This window comes from Archocentrus centrarchus, chromosome 20 (genome assembly GCF_007364275.1).
Source record: "Archocentrus centrarchus isolate MPI-CPG fArcCen1 chromosome 20, fArcCen1, whole genome shotgun sequence".
In the NCBI taxonomy this organism is placed as follows: domain Eukaryota; kingdom Metazoa; phylum Chordata; class Actinopteri; order Cichliformes; family Cichlidae; genus Archocentrus; species Archocentrus centrarchus.
The window spans coordinates 19,336,502-19,358,582 of record NC_044365.1 but is presented as its reverse complement, the minus strand read 5'-3'; the positions used below and the strand labels follow the sequence as shown (position 1 = coordinate 19,358,582).

At 40.9% G+C, this 22,081-nt stretch overlaps 1 protein-coding gene across 4 annotated transcripts in view; it reads left to right on the top strand.

The window, feature by feature from the left end:
• The window catches only part of map3k15 (mitogen-activated protein kinase kinase kinase 15), a 40,918-nt gene that overhangs the window by 6,203 nt on the left and 12,634 nt on the right, over nt 1-22,081 (top strand). For all 4 annotated transcript variants that reach the window (XM_030756832.1, XM_030756831.1, XM_030756834.1 and 1 more), the window contains 22 exons: nt 3,422-3,590; nt 3,771-3,877; nt 4,662-4,832; nt 4,919-5,031; nt 5,229-5,388; nt 6,969-7,119; nt 7,216-7,323; nt 7,932-7,981; nt 8,692-8,787; nt 8,949-9,036; nt 9,122-9,255; nt 10,371-10,498; nt 10,795-10,925; nt 11,726-11,831; nt 13,706-13,863; nt 14,039-14,222; nt 15,573-15,750; nt 16,253-16,427; nt 18,090-18,275; nt 18,609-18,714; nt 18,896-19,136; nt 20,388-20,500. In XM_030756832.1, the coding sequence (XP_030612692.1) occupies nt 3,422-3,590; nt 3,771-3,877; nt 4,662-4,832; nt 4,919-5,031; nt 5,229-5,388; nt 6,969-7,119; nt 7,216-7,323; nt 7,932-7,981; nt 8,692-8,787; nt 8,949-9,036; nt 9,122-9,255; nt 10,371-10,498; nt 10,795-10,925; nt 11,726-11,831; nt 13,706-13,863; nt 14,039-14,222; nt 15,573-15,750; nt 16,253-16,427; nt 18,090-18,275; nt 18,609-18,714; nt 18,896-19,136; nt 20,388-20,500 (3,053 nt within the window). The remainder of the gene's footprint in view (nt 1-3,421; nt 3,591-3,770; nt 3,878-4,661; nt 4,833-4,918; nt 5,032-5,228; nt 5,389-6,968; nt 7,120-7,215; nt 7,324-7,931; nt 7,982-8,691; nt 8,788-8,948; nt 9,037-9,121; nt 9,256-10,370; nt 10,499-10,794; nt 10,926-11,725; nt 11,832-13,705; nt 13,864-14,038; nt 14,223-15,572; nt 15,751-16,252; nt 16,428-18,089; nt 18,276-18,608; nt 18,715-18,895; nt 19,137-20,387; nt 20,501-22,081) is intronic.

Here is a 22,081-nt window from a genome sequence, read left to right as displayed (position 1 = left end):
TGCGTGTGGGTGTGTGTGTGAGAGACACGGACCTCAAGTTCCCAGTATGCTATTTCATGGGAAAGGAGAGGCTCATTAGTCAATGTTGTGCCAGTCAACGCCCTAAGACTGCTTCTTGAACCACTCTGCTCCACCTTTCCTCCTGCAGCTGAGCAGAAACAGCTCCTCACAGTCAAACACAAGAAAAGAATAATTTGCAAATTATATTGAGATTTTCTACTAAAAACATATTTAAGTGAACAGTGAGGGTAAAAGTATTCAGAATGAGCAAAAGTATGAATACTGTACTGTGCAATAATGGAATGTGTAATAATATATATAAAATTATGTCACTGGGAAAATCTAATCTTAATGAAAATGAACAAACTTTAGCAGTATTTGATTCTTTTTACTTCAGTGTGTAGATAATAGCAATTTACTGTTTACTGTTTTTCTGGAGTATTTTTTTTTGTTTTTAATTAGTGTTAATTATTTTTTTTTATTAGTCTGCTTATGTAAACACTTGAGTGTGTAGCTTGTAAAAATTCCCCAAATAGTGTGAATTGATGATGATGATATTATGCAATATGTACAATAGCAAATATTAATAAATGCACATAAAAAAATTACATAAACCATCAGACAATATTTTTTCTGTATAATTGTGTGACATTCCACGGCAGTTTGATTTATAAAAATATATACATTTTATGTACATTTCTCATGATTTGCATACAAAAAGTAACCACTGTAACTGAATTTACAAACATGACCTAGCCAAGAGGCCTCAGTAAAAACAGGTCCATGACACATATACATATATACACGTAAATGTATAAACATACCAGGGATAAAATAATAATCACACATTAACATGGAACAAACATCTAAGTCATGAGAATGGAATAAGTAGCAGAAGGTCAGGTAGCATTAATTGTGTGATTGTATGCATGTTTGAATATATGTATGCTTAAGTCTGTGTGGATTATAGGGGAAAATGTATTTGTCAGTGTGTGTGTGCGCGCGCGTGCCCGAATGTATGTTAGTGTGATCCAGGGTGATCAGCAAGAGCAACAATCAACTATAACCTGTTCAAGTTTAGGTTTGAAAGTATTAAGAAATGTTAAAGTTGCAAGTTTGAGTGTGCTGTGTAAAGTGTTCCAGTCATTTGCTGTTGCAAAGTGAAAGGAGTGCAGCCAAAAATAGTAGCGGTATTGGGGATGGTTTGCTTAATGTATTCACTTGACCTTGTATGAAATTTATTATGGGCTACGTGAAGAAGACAGATAAGGTGGTGTCTTGCCCAGGATTATCTTATAGACGAAGTGAAACTACTGATGGGTATGAAAGGAGGGCTATGCCACCAATTTATAGAGGTCACAGTGATGAGTGTGGAGAAGTGCTTTAGTGGAAAAGCGGATGGCTGAGTAATAAAGTCCAGTTTTCTGAGAGCAGTGCTTGATGCCATTTTATAGATGTCACCTTAGTCCAGAATTGGGAGTATTGTCATCTTGACAAGGGTGCGCTTTATTGCAGAAAAGGAAAGCTTTTGTCTGAAGGTTATTGATGTGTGTTGTGAAAGACAGAGATGAATCCAGCCAGATGCCTAGGTTTTTGAAAGATTTAACATATTCCAAAGGCCATTGGTACCGCTGATCTTAGGGGTCCAGAGGCCTCATTTTTTCAACCAAAGATGATACATTTGGTCTTATTGGCGTTAAGGCGGAGATGGAGGTTGTGAAAGGTCTGCTCTACAGAGGTGAGGCTGAGTTGAAGAGTAGATGCTGCAGATTGGAGTGAAGGGCCAACTGAATATAGGATGGTGTCATCAGCATACAGATGGATTTGGGAACTATCAGCAGCTTTGGCTATATCATTAATGTAGATGGAGAACAAGGTTGGTCCCAAGCTGGAGCCCTGAGGCGCACCTTTGGAGATTGTTAATGGTTCTGACAAGATGTTTTTAGTTTTCAGCTGCTGGACATGGTCCAGTCTCTCCATAACTTTGGCTAGGCATGGTGAAATGGAAATGGGTCGACAGCAGTTGGGGTCTGAGCCAGAGCCACCTTTGAAGAGGGGAAAGATCATGGCAAGACCGAGAGCTGTAGAGACGGGTTAAATATTCTTAAGAAATTCTTCAGAATGTTCTTGCATCAGTGCCATAGGTGGTAAATTTCTCCTTAAAGTGGGAGATTTTGGCCTTCCTGATTTCCTGTGTGGTTTCATTTCTACATTGCCTGAAGCCAGTCAACATGAAATTGAGAAGAACGGGCTTTTTGCCAAAGGGTGTTCTTTTTATAAATAAACTCTGCCATGCCATGGGAGTATCACGGGCTGTAACGATTTTCAGTCCCACTGTAAATCTTTTCATAGGGGCATGTTTATCGATGATCAGATTGAATGTATTCTTAAAATAGGACAACAAATCATCTGAGGAGTAGATAGAATTGATTGTGTCCCAAGGCACTGCTGTGACATCTAGAAGAATGGCCTGCATATCAAGTTTCTTCAGAGAGTGCTTGGTCACAATCACTGTTGATTGTTTAACAGAGCAGCCAGAGCGTATACAGTACAGTACATGCAATATCTGCATGATCACTCATTTGGCTGAAAATGAGATGGGTTGTTAGTGAGAATGAGATCTATCAGTGTGGAAGATGGGGGAGGTTTGGGGTTGGGTCTGGTAGGCTTAGATATAATTTGGGAGAGGTTTAGAGCATCAAATTGCTACTGGACTATGTCTGGGGGTTGAACATAGCATACTTAAGTATAGGATGTTATTGCAGCACAATAAAAGTGCTTAATTTGGTATATTTTGGAGCAGGCAATTTTACTAATGCACAAGGGCATTGTTTACAAAAATGTAATGCATTGGAACATAAAATAACGCTAAAATTAACTTAATACATACTTTTAAAAAGAGTTGTTTTTTTTCAGTCAAAACTGGTTAAACAACCCTGTTTTTGGAGCTACCACCAGTGGTGCATAGCTTAATTAACTTGCATTAACTTAAAACATGAACAAAAAGACCCCATGCACAAGAAATATTCAGGGAAATCCTCAGACTCCATGTGATAAGGGACATCTTTGTGTCAAAATTCCAATAATAACAGCAATGCCCTGTGTAAGGAATTGGAGGTAATTTTTCTAGGGATGTTTCATGTGCTTGTTTTGCACAATACAATTTTCCAACTATAGAGAACATTATTTTTTATAACTTTTTGTTAGTACCTACTTTAAAAACTTTGATGTCCATTTTTTGTTGCTGAGTATGCACCAACCATTAGTTTTAGCTGTTTTGATGGGATTACAGTAATGTCTTTTTGGTATGAATAAGTGGTAAATTAAATTCATATTAAATTTAAATTATAGGTCAAAAACTGTGTTTTACATGAACATAAAAATGAAATTTCTTCCTCTGCTCTTAACCATGTACATGCAGTGCTTCCTTTAAGGACACCCTCCTCAATGACATCAGGAAGGCCAGGGAGAAGTACCAGGGAGAGGAGCTGGCCAAGGAGCTTTCCCGCATTAAACTCAGAATTGATAACACAGAGGTCCTAACGCAGGACATCGTCATGAACCTGCTGTTTTCCTACAGAGACATACAGGTACAAACACACAAAACGTGGCCTTCATTTCATTCTGTCAGCTGGACACCTCATAAAGCATATTTCAAAATAAAATCAGAATGATATCTGCATCATCATGGCAATTATACTGTATACACGTTCTTACTGATTAGTCCCACAGGCTAATTGAACCCATTTTTTTTTTTTATTGACCCCCAGGACTATGATGCCATGGTGAAACTGGTTCAAACACTGGAGATGCTGCCAACTTGCGATCTGGCCACCCAGCCCATGATCCAGTTTCACTATGCCTTTGCTCTCAACAGGTACGCAGGAGCTGAATTCAAAACGTTTAACATTTAAACCTTGTAGTGAAACAAATGTTCTAGGCTCTCCTGTCTTTAATGTGGAAAACCACATTTTTGTTTTTCACCTATTAATTTCACTGAAGACATTCGTGCTACCATGCCATATAAAAATATACCATAAAATGTGTATTTCTAAGTTTCCACTAGACTCATGTAGTCCTGGGAAAACACTAAGTAAACCCTTTGATATAATATCATTTAGAAACACCTTTAGCAGCAATAACTTGAAGTAACCGTCTTCTGAATGACTATCAGTCTCTCACCATTGTAGAGGAATTTTGTTCTTTCATGACTTCTTTAACATTGCTTCAGTTCATTGAGGTTTGCAGGCATTCATTTATCCATAGCTCTCTTATGGTCTCCCCAGTGTTTCAATCAGGTTGAGGTCTGGGATCATTGTCCTGTTGCATGACCCAGATTAGACCAAGCTTTGAGCATTGCACAGTATGACCTTGGGGTGAATTTGCTGGGATGTCCACTCCAAGGAAGACTGTGGCATTGCGCTAATACACATCTGAATGCTCTAGACTTGCAAACTGTCAAAACATCTGCTTTTATAGATGAGCTCACACTTGCTGATAATCAGTTAATCAATTCCATTTGATTAGCAGCACCTGGCTGCTACTTATATTCTTAATTCCTGTGGAAAAAGTAATGGTCTACTTAGCTTTTCAAAGGGCTGCAGAGGCCTGTGAAAACATTTTCCTTCTATTTACACATTAATTTTTGTATGTATGTGCAGGAGGAACACTCCTGGAGACAGGGAGCAGGCTCTCAGAGTAATGCTGCAGGTGTTGCAGTCCTGCGAACATCCTGCACCGGATATGTTCTGCCTCTGTGGACGAATCTACAAAGACATTTTCCTCGACTCTGACTGCAAAGACACTAAAAACAGAGACAATGCTATACAATGGTGAGAACACATGAATAAATACATCTTATTTGTGTCTAATTGTTTGCCTGTGTGTATTCATCTGTGTTTCCCCTTCCACCTGCCAGGTACAGAAAGGGCTTTGAGCTGCAGCCCACTCTCTACTCTGGTATCAACCTGGCTGTTCTCCTCATAGTTGCTGGCCAGCAATTTGAGAGTTCCATGGAGCTTAGAAAAATAGGTAACCTGACACCCCCTTTTGATGTGCAAATAACTGTGAAACACCTAATTTGTGTATTTTCAGCATGCAATTTGCATTTAACAGCTTATTTCCTTGATATTTCGTTTGTATAAAAGTCAGTAAACAAGCTACTGAGACCATAACACTTCGAACTAGCTCACAATTACAGTGTTCACTTTTGGTCTTCTAATAATTAGGGGTGAGACTGAACAGTCTACTAGGGCGCAAGGGTTCCTTGGAAAAGATGAATAACTACTGGGACGTGGGCCAGTTCTTCACCGTTAGCATGCTAGCAAGTGACATCCCTAAAGCTACTCAGGCTGCAGAGAAGCTCTTCAAACTGAAACCACCTGTCTGGTAAGCGAGAAGACCTTGTAACTACAGAAAAGGTAACAGGACATTACACGATTTTCATAATAAAGATTAGTTATAAATTTTGGTTAATATATCAGTGTTATTTAAACAATGTATTTAATCTGCAAAAAGCAGAAATAAGATTCTGAGGCTACCAATGCAGAAGCTTTCCTCCACTTGGCTACACCTAGAAATCAGTGACAAAGGCAGCCCTGGCGAAGTCCAACACCCACCACAAACAAGTCTGATTTATTGCTGTATATGTGGACTAAGCTCTTGCTGCAGATGTACAGGGATGAATAACAGCAAGCCAGATATCCTATACTCCTGCAGCACCCTCTACAGGTTACCCTGAGGGACATGGTCGAATGCCTTCACCAGGTCCATGAAACACATGTAGACCGGATGGGCAAACTCCCACGCACCCTTGAATATCCTCAAGAGGATAAAGAACTGGTCAAAAATTCTATGACCAGGACCAAAACCCCTTGGTCTTGTTGAATCCAAGGTTCGACTGATGGATGAACTCTCCTTTCCAGCACCCTGGCATAGAACTTTCCAGAGAGGCTGAGGAGTGTGATCCCTCAATAGTTGGAGCCCACCCCCTGGTCCCCCTTCTTGAAGATGGGAACCACCATCCCAGTCTGCCAATCCAGTGGCACCGCCCTAGATCTCTATATGACATTGCAGAGACATATCAACCAAGACAGCCCTACAACATCCAGAGCCTTCAGAAACTCAGGGCGAATCTCGTCCACCCCAGGGGCCCTGTTACCAAAGAGTTGTTTAACTACCTCAGTGAACTCACCCCCGGTGATGGGCAAGTCATCTCCCTCATCCCCAGACTCTACTTCCTTTACTGAAGGCCCCTCAACTATATCCTCAGTTGAAGTCAGCAGCGCCCCACTCGTGCTATGCACCGTATGAGTAGAGCACCACTTTTCCCTCCTGAGTCACCTGACAATTTGCCAGAATCACTTTGAGGCAGTCTGAAACTCTTTTTCCATGGCCTCACCAAACTCCTCCCACACCCAAGCTTTTAGAGCTGCACTCCGCTTGGCTTGCCGGTACCCATCAGGTGCCTCTGAAGTCCCACAGGCTAACCAAGCCCAATAGGACTCCTTCTTCAGCTTGATGGCACCCTTCACCCTTCACCCTTCACCATCTGGTTCTGGGATTACCACCACGACAGGCACCAACCACCTTGCAGCCACAGCTCTGAGCAGCAGCCTCAGCAATGGAAGTGCAGGACATGGTCCAGTGTCCTCAGCCTCCCTCGGAATGCTGTCGAAGTTCTGCCGGAGGTGGGAGTTGAAGATCTCACAGGCTGGGGCCTCTGCCAGGTGTTCCCAGCACACCCTCACTATTTTTTTTAATGCGCCAGGTCTGTCCAACATCATCCCCCGGCACCTGATCCAACTCACCACCAGGTGGTGATCAATTGACAGCTCCGCTCCTCTCTTCCCCCGTGCATCCAGAACATACATCTGCAGAGCTGATGATACAAAATTGATCATTGACCTGCAACCTACAGTGTCCTGGTGGTGGTTGATTATTATTGTTTCCTGTGTATTTTCGTCCAGGTATTTGCGGTCAGTGGTGCAGAACTTGCAGCTAATTCAAAGGTTTAAAAAGCAAAACTTGGAGCATTCTCCTCAGAGAGAGAGACTCAACTTCTGGATGGACATCATTGTTGAGGCCACACAGGACACCACCAACAGACTGCGTTTTCCAGTATGTAAACACATAAGTGGATTCACGCTGAAAAATGTAGACTGAGGGGTTTAAACATGCATGCAAAATCAAATGTTTTGGTGTTTGTGTCTACAGGTGCTGATTCTGGAACCGACCAAGGTTTACCAGCCATCCTATGTGTCCATTAACAACGAGGCAGAAGAGAAGAACGTGTCCATCTGGCATGTTTCTCCTGCTGAAACGGTCAGACCATCACTCTTCTAAACCTCTTATTGCAGTACTAAACTGCACTATTGAAAATTGACAGGATATTGTCCTTCCACCTGAAATATTCAGTGTTAACAAAAAATAAATAAAACATGGTGAATCACTTGAACTAAATCAGACAAAGTGCTATGCAAACAAAAGAAATATTAACGTGAAATCTTCCAACACCCATTGATACTGAATAACACTCTTAATTACACCAACTGATTGCACCCTCATTTTGTGCAATAGTTTAATTGCACATGACTAGAGTAGACCAGGGGTGGGCAACATCCTTCTCCACCTTTGCTATTTCAGCAGTGGTAGAGGGCTGGAGCCATTCAGAGAAGTAGATGAGACATAGCCACATATTTGGTCATTTAACCACTTACTGTAAATTTTGATATTGCAACCATGTAGTTATGATATCTCTAATACTTTTTGTTGATTTGACAAACTACGTCCTTCAGTTTCTTTGTCATTTTTAAAATTAGACATAGAATCGAAGTGTTAAGAGTTGCTTTTTCTGAATAAATGACCAAAATACTCAAAAAAAAAAAAAAAAGGGAAAATTTAATGATTAACGTAATTTCTTTTTATTACAGAAAGGGATCCATGAGTGGAACTTCACTGCATTGTCCATCAAAGGGATTAGGTACGGTAGAGACATGTTTGACATAAGGCTACAGAAACAAATATAAACAAGCAGAACCATTTCTGTTGTGGTTCTTTGGGTCTGTGCTACAATCTCCAGCTTCACTGTAGAAACTCAGGGAAACTAGGAGTGATGGAAACCAGCTTATATACTGTGTCTCCCTGCAGCTATATGCACAACAGGAAACAGAAGAATTAGCCACCAGGAACATCATTAGGCATCTCCAGCTGACCAGATCTGCCTGAATATTCAAAAATAGTGACGTATACTGCAAAACTGCAATTACAGTGCAACCTGAGTAGGAAGAAAGAAAGAAAGAAATATCTTTTAAGGACATGCCTCATGGTTGCTAGTCAGTGCTTACTGTGAAATAAAAGCATCACCTGTGCTCTTGCACACAATCTAAAGACCCTAGTAAAAAAAACTTTTAGTGAGATTCATCATGTTAGAATAAAATTGCTCCAGTGCTTTCTAAAATAAATTACCTTGCCCTTTTATTCACTTGTAATTACCCCTTTAACCCTTCTACTACCACAGGGGTGACCGGTGATCCCTGTGGTAGTGAAAGGTAATCTACTACCACAGGGGTCACTGGTGGCCTTGACCCCTGTGGTAGTAAAAGGGTTAAGAGTGAATATAAGTTTTTGTATGACAATGAGATTTACTTTAAATGAGTGCGCAGCCTAATTTGGCCCCCACTCTGTCTATAGCATCAGCAAGTTTGACGAGCGTTGCTGCTTCCTCTACGTCCACGATAACTCAGATGACTTCCAGATCTACTTCTCCACCGAGGAGCAGTGCGGTCGGTGAGGACACACACCTCTAGATGTGTCTGTGTAGGTGTGTGTTTGTCATGCGTCTGTCCATGTTTGTGTTTGTACACTCTATACTGTATGCGCGAATGTGATCAGGAGGCAGAGGACTGTAGATAACCGTAATAATGTCTGTGTCTGGTGATGTGTTTCAGCTTCTGCTCTATGGTAAAAGAGATGATATCTGATGGTACTGGAAATGCTGTGGAGCTGGAGGGGGAGGGCGACGGCGATACGCTAGAGGTCAGTGTGCGCTTGAAAGTGTGCTCACATTAATGTTTAAATTAGGCAAATATATCATTTTTATGCATGCATTTCTTTGCTGCAGTACGAGTATGACACTGATGAGACAGGGGAAAGGGTAGTGCTGGGTCGGGGCACCTATGGAGTGGTGTATGCTGGGAGAGATCTCAGCAACCATGTCCGAATTGCCATCAAAGAGATTCCTGAAAGAGCCAGCAGGTAGGTTGACAGCCCAACTTATATTCACAGTTCCATACTTTCCAAAGGAAATGCATTCAATTTATTAAATGTATATAATGATTAAACTATATTTTCTTGAAAGGAGACCTTTTAGCAAGTTGCATTTATTTCCACATTAAAAAAGGTGCCATAAGTACATTTAATGTATTAAGAGTTTAATATGTACTGGTAAAACATAGTTAAAATGCAGACAATTCTTTTTCCTCAACAATTAATAAATATTTGACAGTTTAATTTAAATTAGACGAAAACCAATGGGACCATATAGCAATGTTTTACCACATTTTCCATAATTTATTTTGCAGCACATGTATATGGATTATTGGACAAAGGCTACTTAATGTTATTTCCAGTATTAATAGCAATGTGAACATGGTTAATATGGCTAAAAATGTGACCTACATTAGCAAGTGGTGCCGGGCACAACAAAATTTTTTAAAAGCTTTTCTCTTATAATGAGAAAAGACACAATTTGTCAGGTGGGCGATGATAGGGGAACTGAGTGATGGGATTGATAGAGGCAATAGAGGTGTCATATATTTGCGTATGTGGATAATATCTTGATCAAATGTTACATGTCCGAGGACAATAGTGATATGCTTCTTACTGCAACAAATGAGGATGAAGTGTCTTTTTTTCAGCTGAGATATGGCCAAAAAATATGTGTTGAATGGAGTTTCTCCTGTTAAATTCAAATAGTCCGAATCTGGATTTAATCCAGATGGTGCTCGGTTTGGCACTAGCTCCACAACTGTACCAAATATCAGATGAATCTGATGGAGATATAATTTTTTTTTTTTTGTCCTATGTTAAAGACAGGGATTTTTTTTTCAATTTTTCTGGATTTTTTTTTTTTTTACCTTATCCCAATTATGGCAAAAATGTAATCAGGTGATCTAGGGGGTCCCTGGCCATCTTTCATGCAAATTTGATATGAATCAGACTGGTAGTTTTGCTGTAATATTGTTAACAAACCAACAGACAAAAACAATACCCCGTTTCCCCCCTCCGAGGGTGGGGTAATAACACACGAAAGCAAGGGTACAAAATGCAATTTGTCTTCCTTGACGTCTATGTTCCTGTCCATGGATCAGGTACTCCCAGCCCCTTCATGAGGAAATCGCTCTTCACAAGTACCTGAAGCACAGGAACATTGTTCAGTATTTGGGCTCCATTTCTGAGAACGGATACATTAAGATCTTCATGGAACAAGTGCCTGGAGGTATGTTTGTGCAAACCGCAGAAAGAGACAGAGTTCTGTGTACTAGAACAGCTGTCTTGTGTTTCCTCCCATGCTGAATATTTTATAGTATAAATTGCATTTAGTTGAGCCTCAGTGGAAAGTCAAAAACATGTTTTGAGCAGAAAACGAACATATCAAATATTTTGTCTAAATGATGTGTCCGCTAATGCTTGTGAGGGACAAATAGTCTCTTTCAGAAATTCATGCTTGTGAACTCTGAGTTGTCAGACAGTTACTCTAACTAGCTGGGTGTTTTTCCAATTTTCTTTCTCCAGGAAGTCTATCTGCATTGCTGCGGTCCAAATGGGGTCCTCTGAAGGAGGCCACGATTATCTTCTACACCAGACAGATTCTGGAGGGGGTTCGATACCTGCATGAGAACCAAATCGTCCACCGAGACATCAAGGTAGAAGGAATCCCACCCAACATGATACTGTACTGTAGGCAACACAGCTGTCAGTTTAATCAAGTGTAATGTCATTGTGACTTAATTTAAAGTTTAAATATGTTTTAAAAGAAACTTACTAATAGTCTCAGGTCTGAGGTTGTGGCTGTAAGGTTGTGTCATCTGGAAAAAATGGACATTAAACTACTGAGCATTACACAGGACACAGACAACAGTGACTAGGTTCAGGGGTTTTATTAACAAGGTGAGAGAATGTATGAACGAGTTTGTTGCTGACTGAGACATGCTGTAGGTGGTCTGAAGTGGTGGAGAGTGAGCAGGCAGATTTGTCTTTCAATTAAGTGGATGACCAGAGACAAAACCGATTTACAGGTGAGTTTAATTGTAAAGGTGAGGCTAGCAGACTCCTGACAGCAGGGATCTAAGACACTGAGAGCCAGAGATACGTACAAAGAGCAAAACTCATGAGCTGGTCCTCAGACTGCAGGTGAGGGATTAGTAGATGAAGAGCAGGTGTGCCAACCAAAAATCCAGTCGGAATGGGTTAGTGGGCATGCCCCTCAGAAACCCTCACAACCCCAGGGAAAACTATCCAATCACACACATATGGATATGCACCACATAGATGGACAGAGAGGAAAGAAAGAACAACCAGAAAAAAACAGCACTGAAGGTCAGTGGGAGCGATGATAGGACCGAGGATAGAGCCATTGGTCATCCAGGCATCATCAGACTATAGAATAATGACTACTCACATGACTTCCTGCATTTAAATCTGTCCTTATTTGCTTCTTCTTTAGGGTGACAATGTGCTAGTCAACACCTACAGTGGCGTCTTGAAGATCTCAGACTTTGGTACCTCAAAACGGTTGGCGGGAGTGAATCCCTGTACAGAAACATTCACAGGTAACGGTTTCTACGATCAGCAGCATTAGTTTTTATGACAGATTTTAAAATACAAACACCCCCCAAATGTCCAAGGAAAAATATACAAAAACTGGAAAAAATATATCTAGCAACAAATCCTGCAAGAACAAAAAAGTATTGTAAAGCCATCCATCCATCCATCCATCCATCCATCCATTCGCTTCTGCTTATCATGTTCAGGGTCGCGGGGGGGCTGGAGCCTATCCCAGCTGTCATAGGGCGAGAGGCAGGGTACACCCTGAACAGGTCGCCAGCCTGTCACAGGGCCAACACAGAGAGACGAACAACCTTTCACACTCACATTCACACTCTCATTCACACCTATGGGCAATGTAGAATAGCCAATTAACCTAACCCCAGTAAGTGCATGTCTTTGGAATGTGGGAGGAAACCGGAGTACCGGGACATGCAAACTCCACACAGAGAGAGGGAGAGGCCTGGGCCAAGGTGGAATCGAACCCAGGCCTTCCAGATGGTATTCTATCTGTGAGGCAGCAGTGCTTATTGTAAAGCCATACAATAAGAAATATCTATTATCAAGATAAAGAGAATAGAAACTGTTATCCAAGAATTGGACTATTAGCAAAAATAACATCTTTTTATTCATAATTTTAACACGCTACTCTGAGGGAGTTCTTTCAACCATTTAGTCATTTTTTGAACATTGCCTATTGAGTGCTATAATTTCCTTGGCTCCTGTTTTCAACTGCCTCTCTTTGCTTTTAGGAAACTGTTGGTGTTCTGTTAAAACTTGCTGAGTTCTGCTCAGTTCATTAATTGTAATTGTTTAACCAATCTTTCCATTTACTGTTTGGCTAATGGAGAACTACCTCTACTTGTTCCACCAGTTAGGACCAAGAACTGTTAACAGATCTCTGCTATCCAAAATTAGTTCATGTATGTGTCCAGGTGGATAAATGCCCTTTATGTTTATTTATTCTACATAAAAAATAAATAAATCATGAGAGCTGCAGTTGAAATGTTCTGATTCTTGTTGTTTTTAACTTCTTTCTTATTAATGCCAAGATTGTTTATTTTGGCACAGATGTGGAGCCTCGGCATTAAGTGGAAGTTTTTAAGGGACAACTCACAACAACAAGTTCTCGCAACAACTTAAAGGCTTTCTGCTTAGATGAAAAAATGTATAATGAGCAACACCTGACATGACACACGAGTCCTGACCTGTCATACATAAACACACAGTAATTCAGTCTGGGATGCATAAATGGAGTCTCAGAAATGCTCACTCTCAGACTATGAGTGTAACTATCAAATGACCCTCAAAATGTCAAGAGCCACTATCAGCCTCTATGGAAACAGTGAGACACATGAGTGCGTGCGAATGTACTGACATACACATTTATTGGCCATCTGGCCTGCTCCAGCAGCCAGCAAGGTGTGTAATTAGATTAGCTAATCAAGCAGAGGCAGAAGGGTGTTTACCTTTCATTAGCAGCTGCCTGTGTGTGCGCGCGTTTCCTTATCTGTTTCTTCTCTGGACCATCACTCGCTCTGCTCTCACTTTCCCTTTTTATAGCTCTTGCTGGCTTTCTGTTTACATCAGTGTTTGGAGCAGAATTTCTGAGTAGACCGGGAGACAAAAAAACCAAAATTGTTCTGAAATCTATTATTTGAACTAAGTTTAAGATACATTGCAGTTAGTTATTTTTGCTTCAGTTTGCACTTTGTGTCCAATAAAATGTCCAGTGAGGATATTGTTTTTTTATATTAACTATTAGAAACCATCTTGTACTACTTCCTGGTTTGTCTGCAAGTCAAAGAAAGATTTATTGACACTCTTGCATCTCTTTCCCTGTTACAAATGGTTATACTATTTGCCTCTCTAATTGTAGGTACCCTGCAGTACATGGCTCCAGAAATCATTGATAAGGGTCCTCGAGGATATGGGGCACCAGCTGATATTTGGTCCTTAGGATGTACCATCATAGAAATGGCCACTGGGAAACCCCCCTTTCATGAGCTGGGGGAACCACAGGCAGCCATGTTTAAGGTAAACACTGAGCATGAGTGTTGTTTTTTCTGTTTGTTTTTTACTTACTTACCAACCTTCAAATATCCAGTTTCAAACCTTTAGAGGTCCAGTCATATATCAAAAATACATGTATTTATTTATTTTTTTTTATTCCAGCCTTCTAACCCCAAATCTCTGTGGTCTTATGTTGCAGGTGGGCATGTTTAAAATCCACCCAGAGATTCCTGAGTCTTTGTCGCAGGAGGCCAAGGCGTTCATTCTACGTTGCTTTGAGCCCGACCCTCATAAGAGGGCCATCGCCTTGGACCTGCTCAGAGACAATTTTGTCAGGCACAACACCAAGGGCAAAAAGAGCAAGATTGCCTTCAAATCACCAGGTACACACACACACACACACCAGTAAACATGACATGTTTAAGCAGTGGTGCCAGAGTAAAAATGTGTTTTCAATAGGCCCTGCTGATCTGCTAAATTAAGAAAAACTTTTCAAATTTCAGTTAGGTCCTTAAGCATTTGGAAAATAGCCATTTTTGTAGTTTTACTACAAATGTTTTGTGCCACCAGCACAGTGGATTTTTAATTTTAGGGGTGGCTGTAGCTCAGGAGCTAGAGGAGGTCACCTACTAATTGGAAGGTTGGTGGTTCGATACCTGGCTGCTCCATTCTGCATGCCAAAGTATCCGTGGGCAAGATATTGAACCCCAAGCTGCTCTCTGATGCAACCATCGAAATGTGAATGTGTGCAAATGTTAGATAGAAAGCACTTAAGGTTAGAAAGAAGTGCTTGTATGAATGTGTGTGAATGAGGCATGTTGTGTAAAGCGCTTTGAGTGCTCAAGATAGAGTAGAAAAGCGCTGTATAAGAACCTGTCCATTTACCATTTAAATCAGAAAGTTCAATATGTGTTTGAAGCTTTAATTCGAGGGGTTTGACAAAAAGTATTACAAAAGTATTAACTCTTCATGAATTATAGCCATTTTTATACAGTACACGGTCCCTCATTTTCAGCAGCTCAAAAATTGAACAATTAGTTGACCGGCAGTTTTATGGCCAGGTGAGCACATAAATCTGCCTGTTCCCCTCATCATTTCATGACAAATTAAGCAGATAAACGATCTGGAGTTGATTCCAAGGCTTGCATTTGGTAGTTTTTAACTGAAACTCTCAACATGAAGTCCAAAGAAATGTCAATGCCAGTGAGGGAGGCCATCATTAGGTTGGAAAACCAAAACAAACACTCTCAAGGGGGTAGGCATATCATTACTAGAGTCTACAATCAAGAGACACTTGTGAATGGAAATACAGAAGGCTTACAGCAAGGTGCAAACCACTGGTTACACTTAAGAACAAGAGGGAGAGATTAAACTTTGCCAGAAAACATCTAAAAGATCCTGCACAGTTCTGGGGAAAAAAAAGATCTTTGAACAGCTGAAATCAACATTTACTTGTACTAAAAGGATGGGAAGGCAAAAAGGATGAAGAAGGAGAGAAACAGCTCATAATCACATTATCAAATTATGTGCCAAACATGGTGCAAGCAGTGTTATGGTACAGATGTGTATGTATGGCTGCCACTGAAACCAACTAGTGTATATTGGTGGTGTGCAGGATGAATTTCAATGGCAAATAGCCCAAAAACCTATTTAGTAAAGTTGAGTCTGGGTAAATGGGCAATATTCCTTACACCGTATGTCTTATTCTTATTCTTCTTTTTCCTATTCTCCAGACTCCACCCCTAATATCTCCCTGCCGGTGCAGGTGCAGGGTGAGACCGCCGGCAGTAGCAGCAGTGAGCACGGCTCTGTGAGTCCAGACTGTGACGCAAAACATGACTTATTCTTCGGCAGGAAGAGAACCTCTGGCTCCAAGAATCTGCTCAAACCGCCCAGTTCCAACTGCCTGAGGTGTGTCTGACAGCAAATAGTGAGATTTTGCATCAGTTTGAAATTGGAAAAATCCTGGCAAATTTAATATGCATGGAATTGAAACAACGTGATGCCAAATTGTGCTGCCACTAAAGTTCATATCATGTGAAACGATGTAAATGAATGAGTGCATCTGAGTGTGCTTAGGTAGCAGGTGGCCTTATTGCACTCACACTGCCCTCCGCTACCTTTTACAATACTAGAATTAATGAGGTCTGATAATTTTACAAGCTTCAGCTGGCGGCTCTGCACACATCACTCGAGCACCAGTGTGCGTACACTCATACACGTCACACAGGGCTGACTCATGCTGCTTCTGCACTTTCCTTTGCACACATAGTAGCCAGGAGAGGCTTGTATCTGTAAATAAATTACACAGCACACTGTTATAAATCATCTGTGCACTTCATGTCTTGTTTTATATTGTGAGCTGACTCTGTTTGTGTGTGCCTGGGTGTTTGTGTGTGTGGGTATGTTGCAGTGTCCCTGATGAGGGTTCACTGTCAGAGGACCGCTCTATTCCCCCCTCTCCTGAGGACAGGGACAGCGGTTTGTTCATGCTGAAGAAGGACAGCGAGAGACGAGCCATTCTGTTCAAGGTCCTCAATGAAGACCAGGAAAAGGTCATCTCCAACCTCAGGGAAAACCACATGCAGGTGTGTGTGTGTGTGTGTGTGTGTGTGTGTGTGTGTGTGTGTGTGTGTAGTTGTCTTGTATATAGTGTGGGGACATAAGTCAGAATTACACAAGCACACTCGGGCGGACATATATTGTGTACTTGTGTGTCTGCATTTCGAATTTTGTGTAGAGATAAGACTATTCTCCTGGGCATATGCGAGGACTCAACTGTCTGAGAAGACCCAGTTTAAGATTATGGTTTGGGAAGTAGTGCTTATGTCTTTTGGAAACATGGGAAGATCTGGGATTTTTCAAAGTCATGGGCCACATTTTACAGGTAACCAGTGCTGAACACATAACCTGGTTTGGAGAAGTTTATGGTCAGTTTAATATTGTCAGGATGTGCCACATTTTCACTGATTCTTTTATTTACAATACCATATAAGTATGATGTAGATTCTCTGCTTTATACACTGTTCAAAAAATTAAAGGAACACTTTAAAAAACATCACATCTCAGTCGGAAAAAAACAGAAAAAATCACAATGGATATCTATACTGATGGACAGGATAATGTCTTAGGAACAAAAGGAATCCACATCAGTTGATGGAAATGAAAATTATCAACCTACAGAGGGCTGAATTCAACACCCTGAAAAATTAAAGTGAAAAAAATTATGTGGCAGACTAGTTTTTTTTTTTTTTTTTAATTTAATTGCACCAATTCAAAATGGTACTCAGTAGTTTGTATGGCCCCCATATGGATGAATGCATGCCTGACAATGTTGGGGCATGCTCCTAACGAGACGACAGATGGTGTCCTGGGGATCTGCTCCCAGATCTGGACCAGGGCATTGCTGAGCTCCTGGACAGTCTGAAGTGTTCTATTGGATTTAGGTCAGGTGAGTGTGGGGGCCAGTCAGTGGTGTAAATTCCTTCATTCTCCAGGTGCTGCCTGCATATTCTCACAACATGAGGTTGAGCATTGTCATGTACCAGGAGGAACCCAGGACCCACTGCACCAGTGCAGGGTCTGACAGTGGGTCCAAGGATTTTATCCCAGTACCTAATGGCAGGGTACCATTGTCTAGCCTGTAGCAGTCCATGGCTATGCCTCCCCAGAACATCACTGACCCACCACCAAACTGGTCATGCTGAACAATGTTACAGGCAGCCTAATGTTCTCCACAGCTTCTCCAGACCCTTTCATGTTTATCACACATATTCGGGGTGATAAGGTGTTACTCAGTTGATCCATTTTGTCCAGAAGAAAAGTCAAATGGTACATCAAACACCCCCTTTAATGTAAGCACGCACAGAGCGACAGCGGAAAGCCCGGGTTAATGGGGAGAGTTGATGACCCTAGTCATGGTACCCGGATCATGATACCCCAACTGGGGTTTTAGGTTTTGGAGCCAGTCACTCACAGGAAACTAAATTGTTGTTTAAAGCACTGTTGTTTCTGATACTTCCACCAGGGGGCGTAAAAGGTCTTTGAAAATGCTAATATCCTATCACAGTGCTTGATGATTAAGTAGTTTGCTTTATAAGATTAGGGTATCACTCTAAAACATTTTAGAATAAAAACCCAGCCAGGCACATTAATCTACAGAATCACTAATAAGCTTTACACCGGGTTATTAATGCTACAGTTTGTGATCACTAGGCTTAAATTAAACACTCTGATAAAACTGTGTATAGGGTAGCGAGGAGCTCCAGCTGTCTATGGAACACATCAAACAAATCATCTGCATCCTCCGAGACTTCATCCATTCCCCGGAGCGGCGCGTCATGGCAGCCACCATCTCTAAGCTCAAGCTGGACCTCGACTTTGACTCTACCTCCATCAACCAGATTCAGCTGGTGCTGTTTGGCTTCCAGGCCTCGGTCAGCCCCACACACACACACACACACACACACACACACACACACACACACACACACACACAGAACAATGATAGGCAACACTTCTGATTGCAACATGCGTATTCTGTGGCAAATCAGAATCCATCATAATCCACATTCTAGTATGGCAAGAAATGTGCTCATACCTGTTGCTGAGAGATGATCTCCAGCACTCCATAGTCTCTCAGAGCAATTATTCGCCTTAGGCTCAGATCAAAGTGACAGAAGAGGTTTAGACATGCAAGAGAGAGTTTTCTACAATCAGAGTTTTGAAAAATATGACTGCAGTCTAAATGTCTGTCCTTGCTTTCTCAGGTGAACAAGGTCCTGAGGAATCATCACATTAAACCCCACTGGATGTTTGCCATGGATAACATCATCCGCCGAGCTGTGCAGGCTGCAATTACCATCCTTATACCAGGTGGGCATCTCTGGGGCTGCAGCCTGACATGAGCTTTTCACTCCATTTAGTGGATGCTTGTATGCCATGCTATTTTACCTTTTAAAGTCACGGTTAGATATTTTAATATCTAGTATACAGCAAGCAGAAAGCTAATAACATATAATAACCTTGACCCGTGACCTTTTAACTGCAACAACAGAGCTGCAGACCCACTTTGGCCCAGCATCAGAGTGTGAGGGGGCAGAGAAGGAAGATGAAGTCGATGAGGAGGAAGCAGAGTTTAGCCCTGTTTTAGCGCAGCACACTGACGACACTGGGGTGACGTGCGATCCCACCCACTCTGCGGTCAGCACGCTAAACTCCTCTCACTGCCACGAACAGCAACGCTCACATAATCATCTGGGAGCCCAGCTGGGAAGACTCAAGCAGGAAACCAACAGGTACACGTACACGCCCAATGTGGTTCAGATCAGATCAAAATTTTTCTCAGGCTCATGTGGAAAAATTTCCAGGCATGCACGTACCGTTTTTAACTGAAGCAGGAAGTGGAAAACAAGGACTGAATGTGAACTTGTGAGCACGGCAACATACACGCTAATGAATGCAGTTGCTTCAGGGCTCCATGTGATAGGTGGCTGTTGCACCTCCAGGGTGATGAAAAGAAGCAAATCCTGCTTGATCCTTATTAAAATACCTCAAACAGTAAAGATAAGAGATGATGATAAAATGATAAGACTCCAAAACCAGTCCATTTACCTTAAGGTTACTAATGTTACTTTTGATGTGTGATTGGCAACACGCTTCAATATTGAGAGCATTTTTTTTTTTTTAAAGATCGACACGAGACAGCTGGAGATAAAATAATTACTTCCTTAATATTTTCTTTTTTCTTGCAGATTGACACTAATGTGATAATGTGAGCTGTACCCATGAAACATAATAATGTTTTCACTCATACCATCCAGAGTCATGCGATCAGTAATTATCACTTTTTTTTTTTTTTTTTTTTTCTATCTGCTTCATTTACTACTTTCAGGTATTATTAACTAATTACAGCACTTATCAGTTTTTAATTATCTTTTTCATCTTAAAACCCTTTAGTAAATTATTTTAGCTTTTTATTGTATTTACTAATATTTTTAACTATGTATCCAGCAGGATTTGTTATTGGTTCTCAGCTTTTCTGCTTCCTCTTTGCTCTCACAAGCCACACAGCTTTTTCCTCTTGGAAATTTTGGGAATAAGTAGCTCTGCTTGGAAATCAGACTGTGACAGACAAAGACAGGAAATATTCACATTGACTTGCAACAGTTGTCTGCAGCTGCACCTTAGGATCAGGCTTGTAATATAAATTTAGTCATAATGTAAAAAGCTGTTTTGGGATGCTGGTTATGATGCAACCCCCTTGTGTATCCTCCAGCAATCAAACCAGGGCTCTTTCACTTGCTAGGCAAATGCATAAACCCCTATAATGTAGATTTTGTATTTATCTGTAACCTTGTAGTGTGTAGCTACACCTTTTACCAATCAGTGGGTGTTTCCAAATCTGTTTCAATGTGGAATATCAAAGCCCTATAACAGGAAGTTTCAATAATAAATTAACTTGTCTAACATGCTTTCATACAACTATCCATGGTGTACGCCAGATGAAATTATAGAAATTACCATAACAGATATCGCTGTTGCTGCAGGCTGCTGGATGAGCTGCTACAAAAGGAGAAGGAGTACCAGCAGGTCTTGAAAGCCATACTGCAGCAGAGAACACAAGATCTAGAGCTTGTCCGAGTCAGACACAGACCCCCAGGTAAACACACTGAATCCCTCAATCTAGTTGCCCTCTTAGATTTGTAATCTATGTATTTTTAAACTATGTCCACAAAAGGCTACTTTGTTCAGGGAAGAAGGCATGGAGCATTTTGAAGGTGCTTAAATATTTTTAGTGAGGCCAGTTCATGTAGATTTAAGCTAGATTTAATGCTATTGCAGATGTTTGCTTTTTGCTTTCCATTTTCTGAAGAGTTGTTGGTGTTTTACATAAAAAAGAACAAGAACGTATGACCAGTTTGGTAGGTGCTAAAGCAGTTAGCGTGAAGCTTCTAATGCCAAGCCAAATAATGCCAGACAGCCAAGAGCAATACACTCTACTGGGATTTAAACAAAGCTTTCCAGGGGGGCATTTTTTGGACTCCATGAAGTAGATAAGGTGTTATCTGCAGGAATGAACAGTAAAACTATTATGGGAGTGAAGTGGTTCAGGCCAGAGCCATGAAATGTGATTTTTTTTTTTTTTTTCTGAGTGCTGAGCACGATGGTTGTGGGAGTGATCTCGTGTTGCTAGACAGTGTTGTTCATAAATCTAATGTTTGCATGGGACCTGCTTCTGTGCATGTTTCCATTTTAAGTACAGAGGTAAAACTACAAAACTTTTCATTGTCCAAATACTTTTGGACCTGGCTGTGTATAGTCCTATTTATTGTTTGGCTCATTCTTAAAGATCTTTGTTCTGAAACTGCAATGTTTGGAACATGTCAATTTCAGTGGTAATATATATAGTATATGGGGGTGTTGTCTTTTGAGTGTTTAATTAAAGCTTCTGCAGATGTGATCAGAAACTCTGATCTCAAGTTACTCTCTCTTCCTCAGATTTCTGTATTTGCAACCATATAATAAACAAGGGCACAATGTAATGAAAACGGACTCACTGTCAAAACTGCACAATCATGATCAAAAAACACTGTCTTTACCTGCAGGACAGAAAAATCCCAGATCTAATTCTTCCATTATACTCTTTACAAAGCACTGAACCACCTTCATTCAAGTTCTCTCTTTTCTGCCTGTCTTCTCTTATGTAAAAGAGGAAGTAGAATATACAGCTTAATCCAAGAGGGGAGCTTTAAATCCAAACAATTGCCTCCCCTTGACCCGTTCTCAAAGACATTTTAGTTTCTTTAGGACTTTATTCTTTAGTGTCATTAATCTCCAATCAAGCTGGTTTTTAACCATCGTGAGAGCCTAATGGGAATTTTAAAGTGCAATCTCTCACACTCTCTAATTTCTTCAGAGTGCTACACCCAACAAGAATGGTGGGTATTGATTTTATGCTGTCTTCTGACGTTCTGTGTATGGTGAGAAAATACTTTTTCCTCATATTGCATCAAACATTTTGTTGCACTGTCTCAGATAAACAGTTGGGTCAGAACTTTAAGTGGTAATGTGTATGCATTTCATTTTATCCAGTGAAATTAAGGTAATCCCATGCACTCATCGGTGGTTTAAGTTTGACTCTTACCGGGAGCTTCTTCAGGTTCGGACTCTTCTTAAAAGCTAGATATTATTTTGAAGTTATCAACTAGTCCATATCTCTTTGAAGTTCCCCATCAGTCTG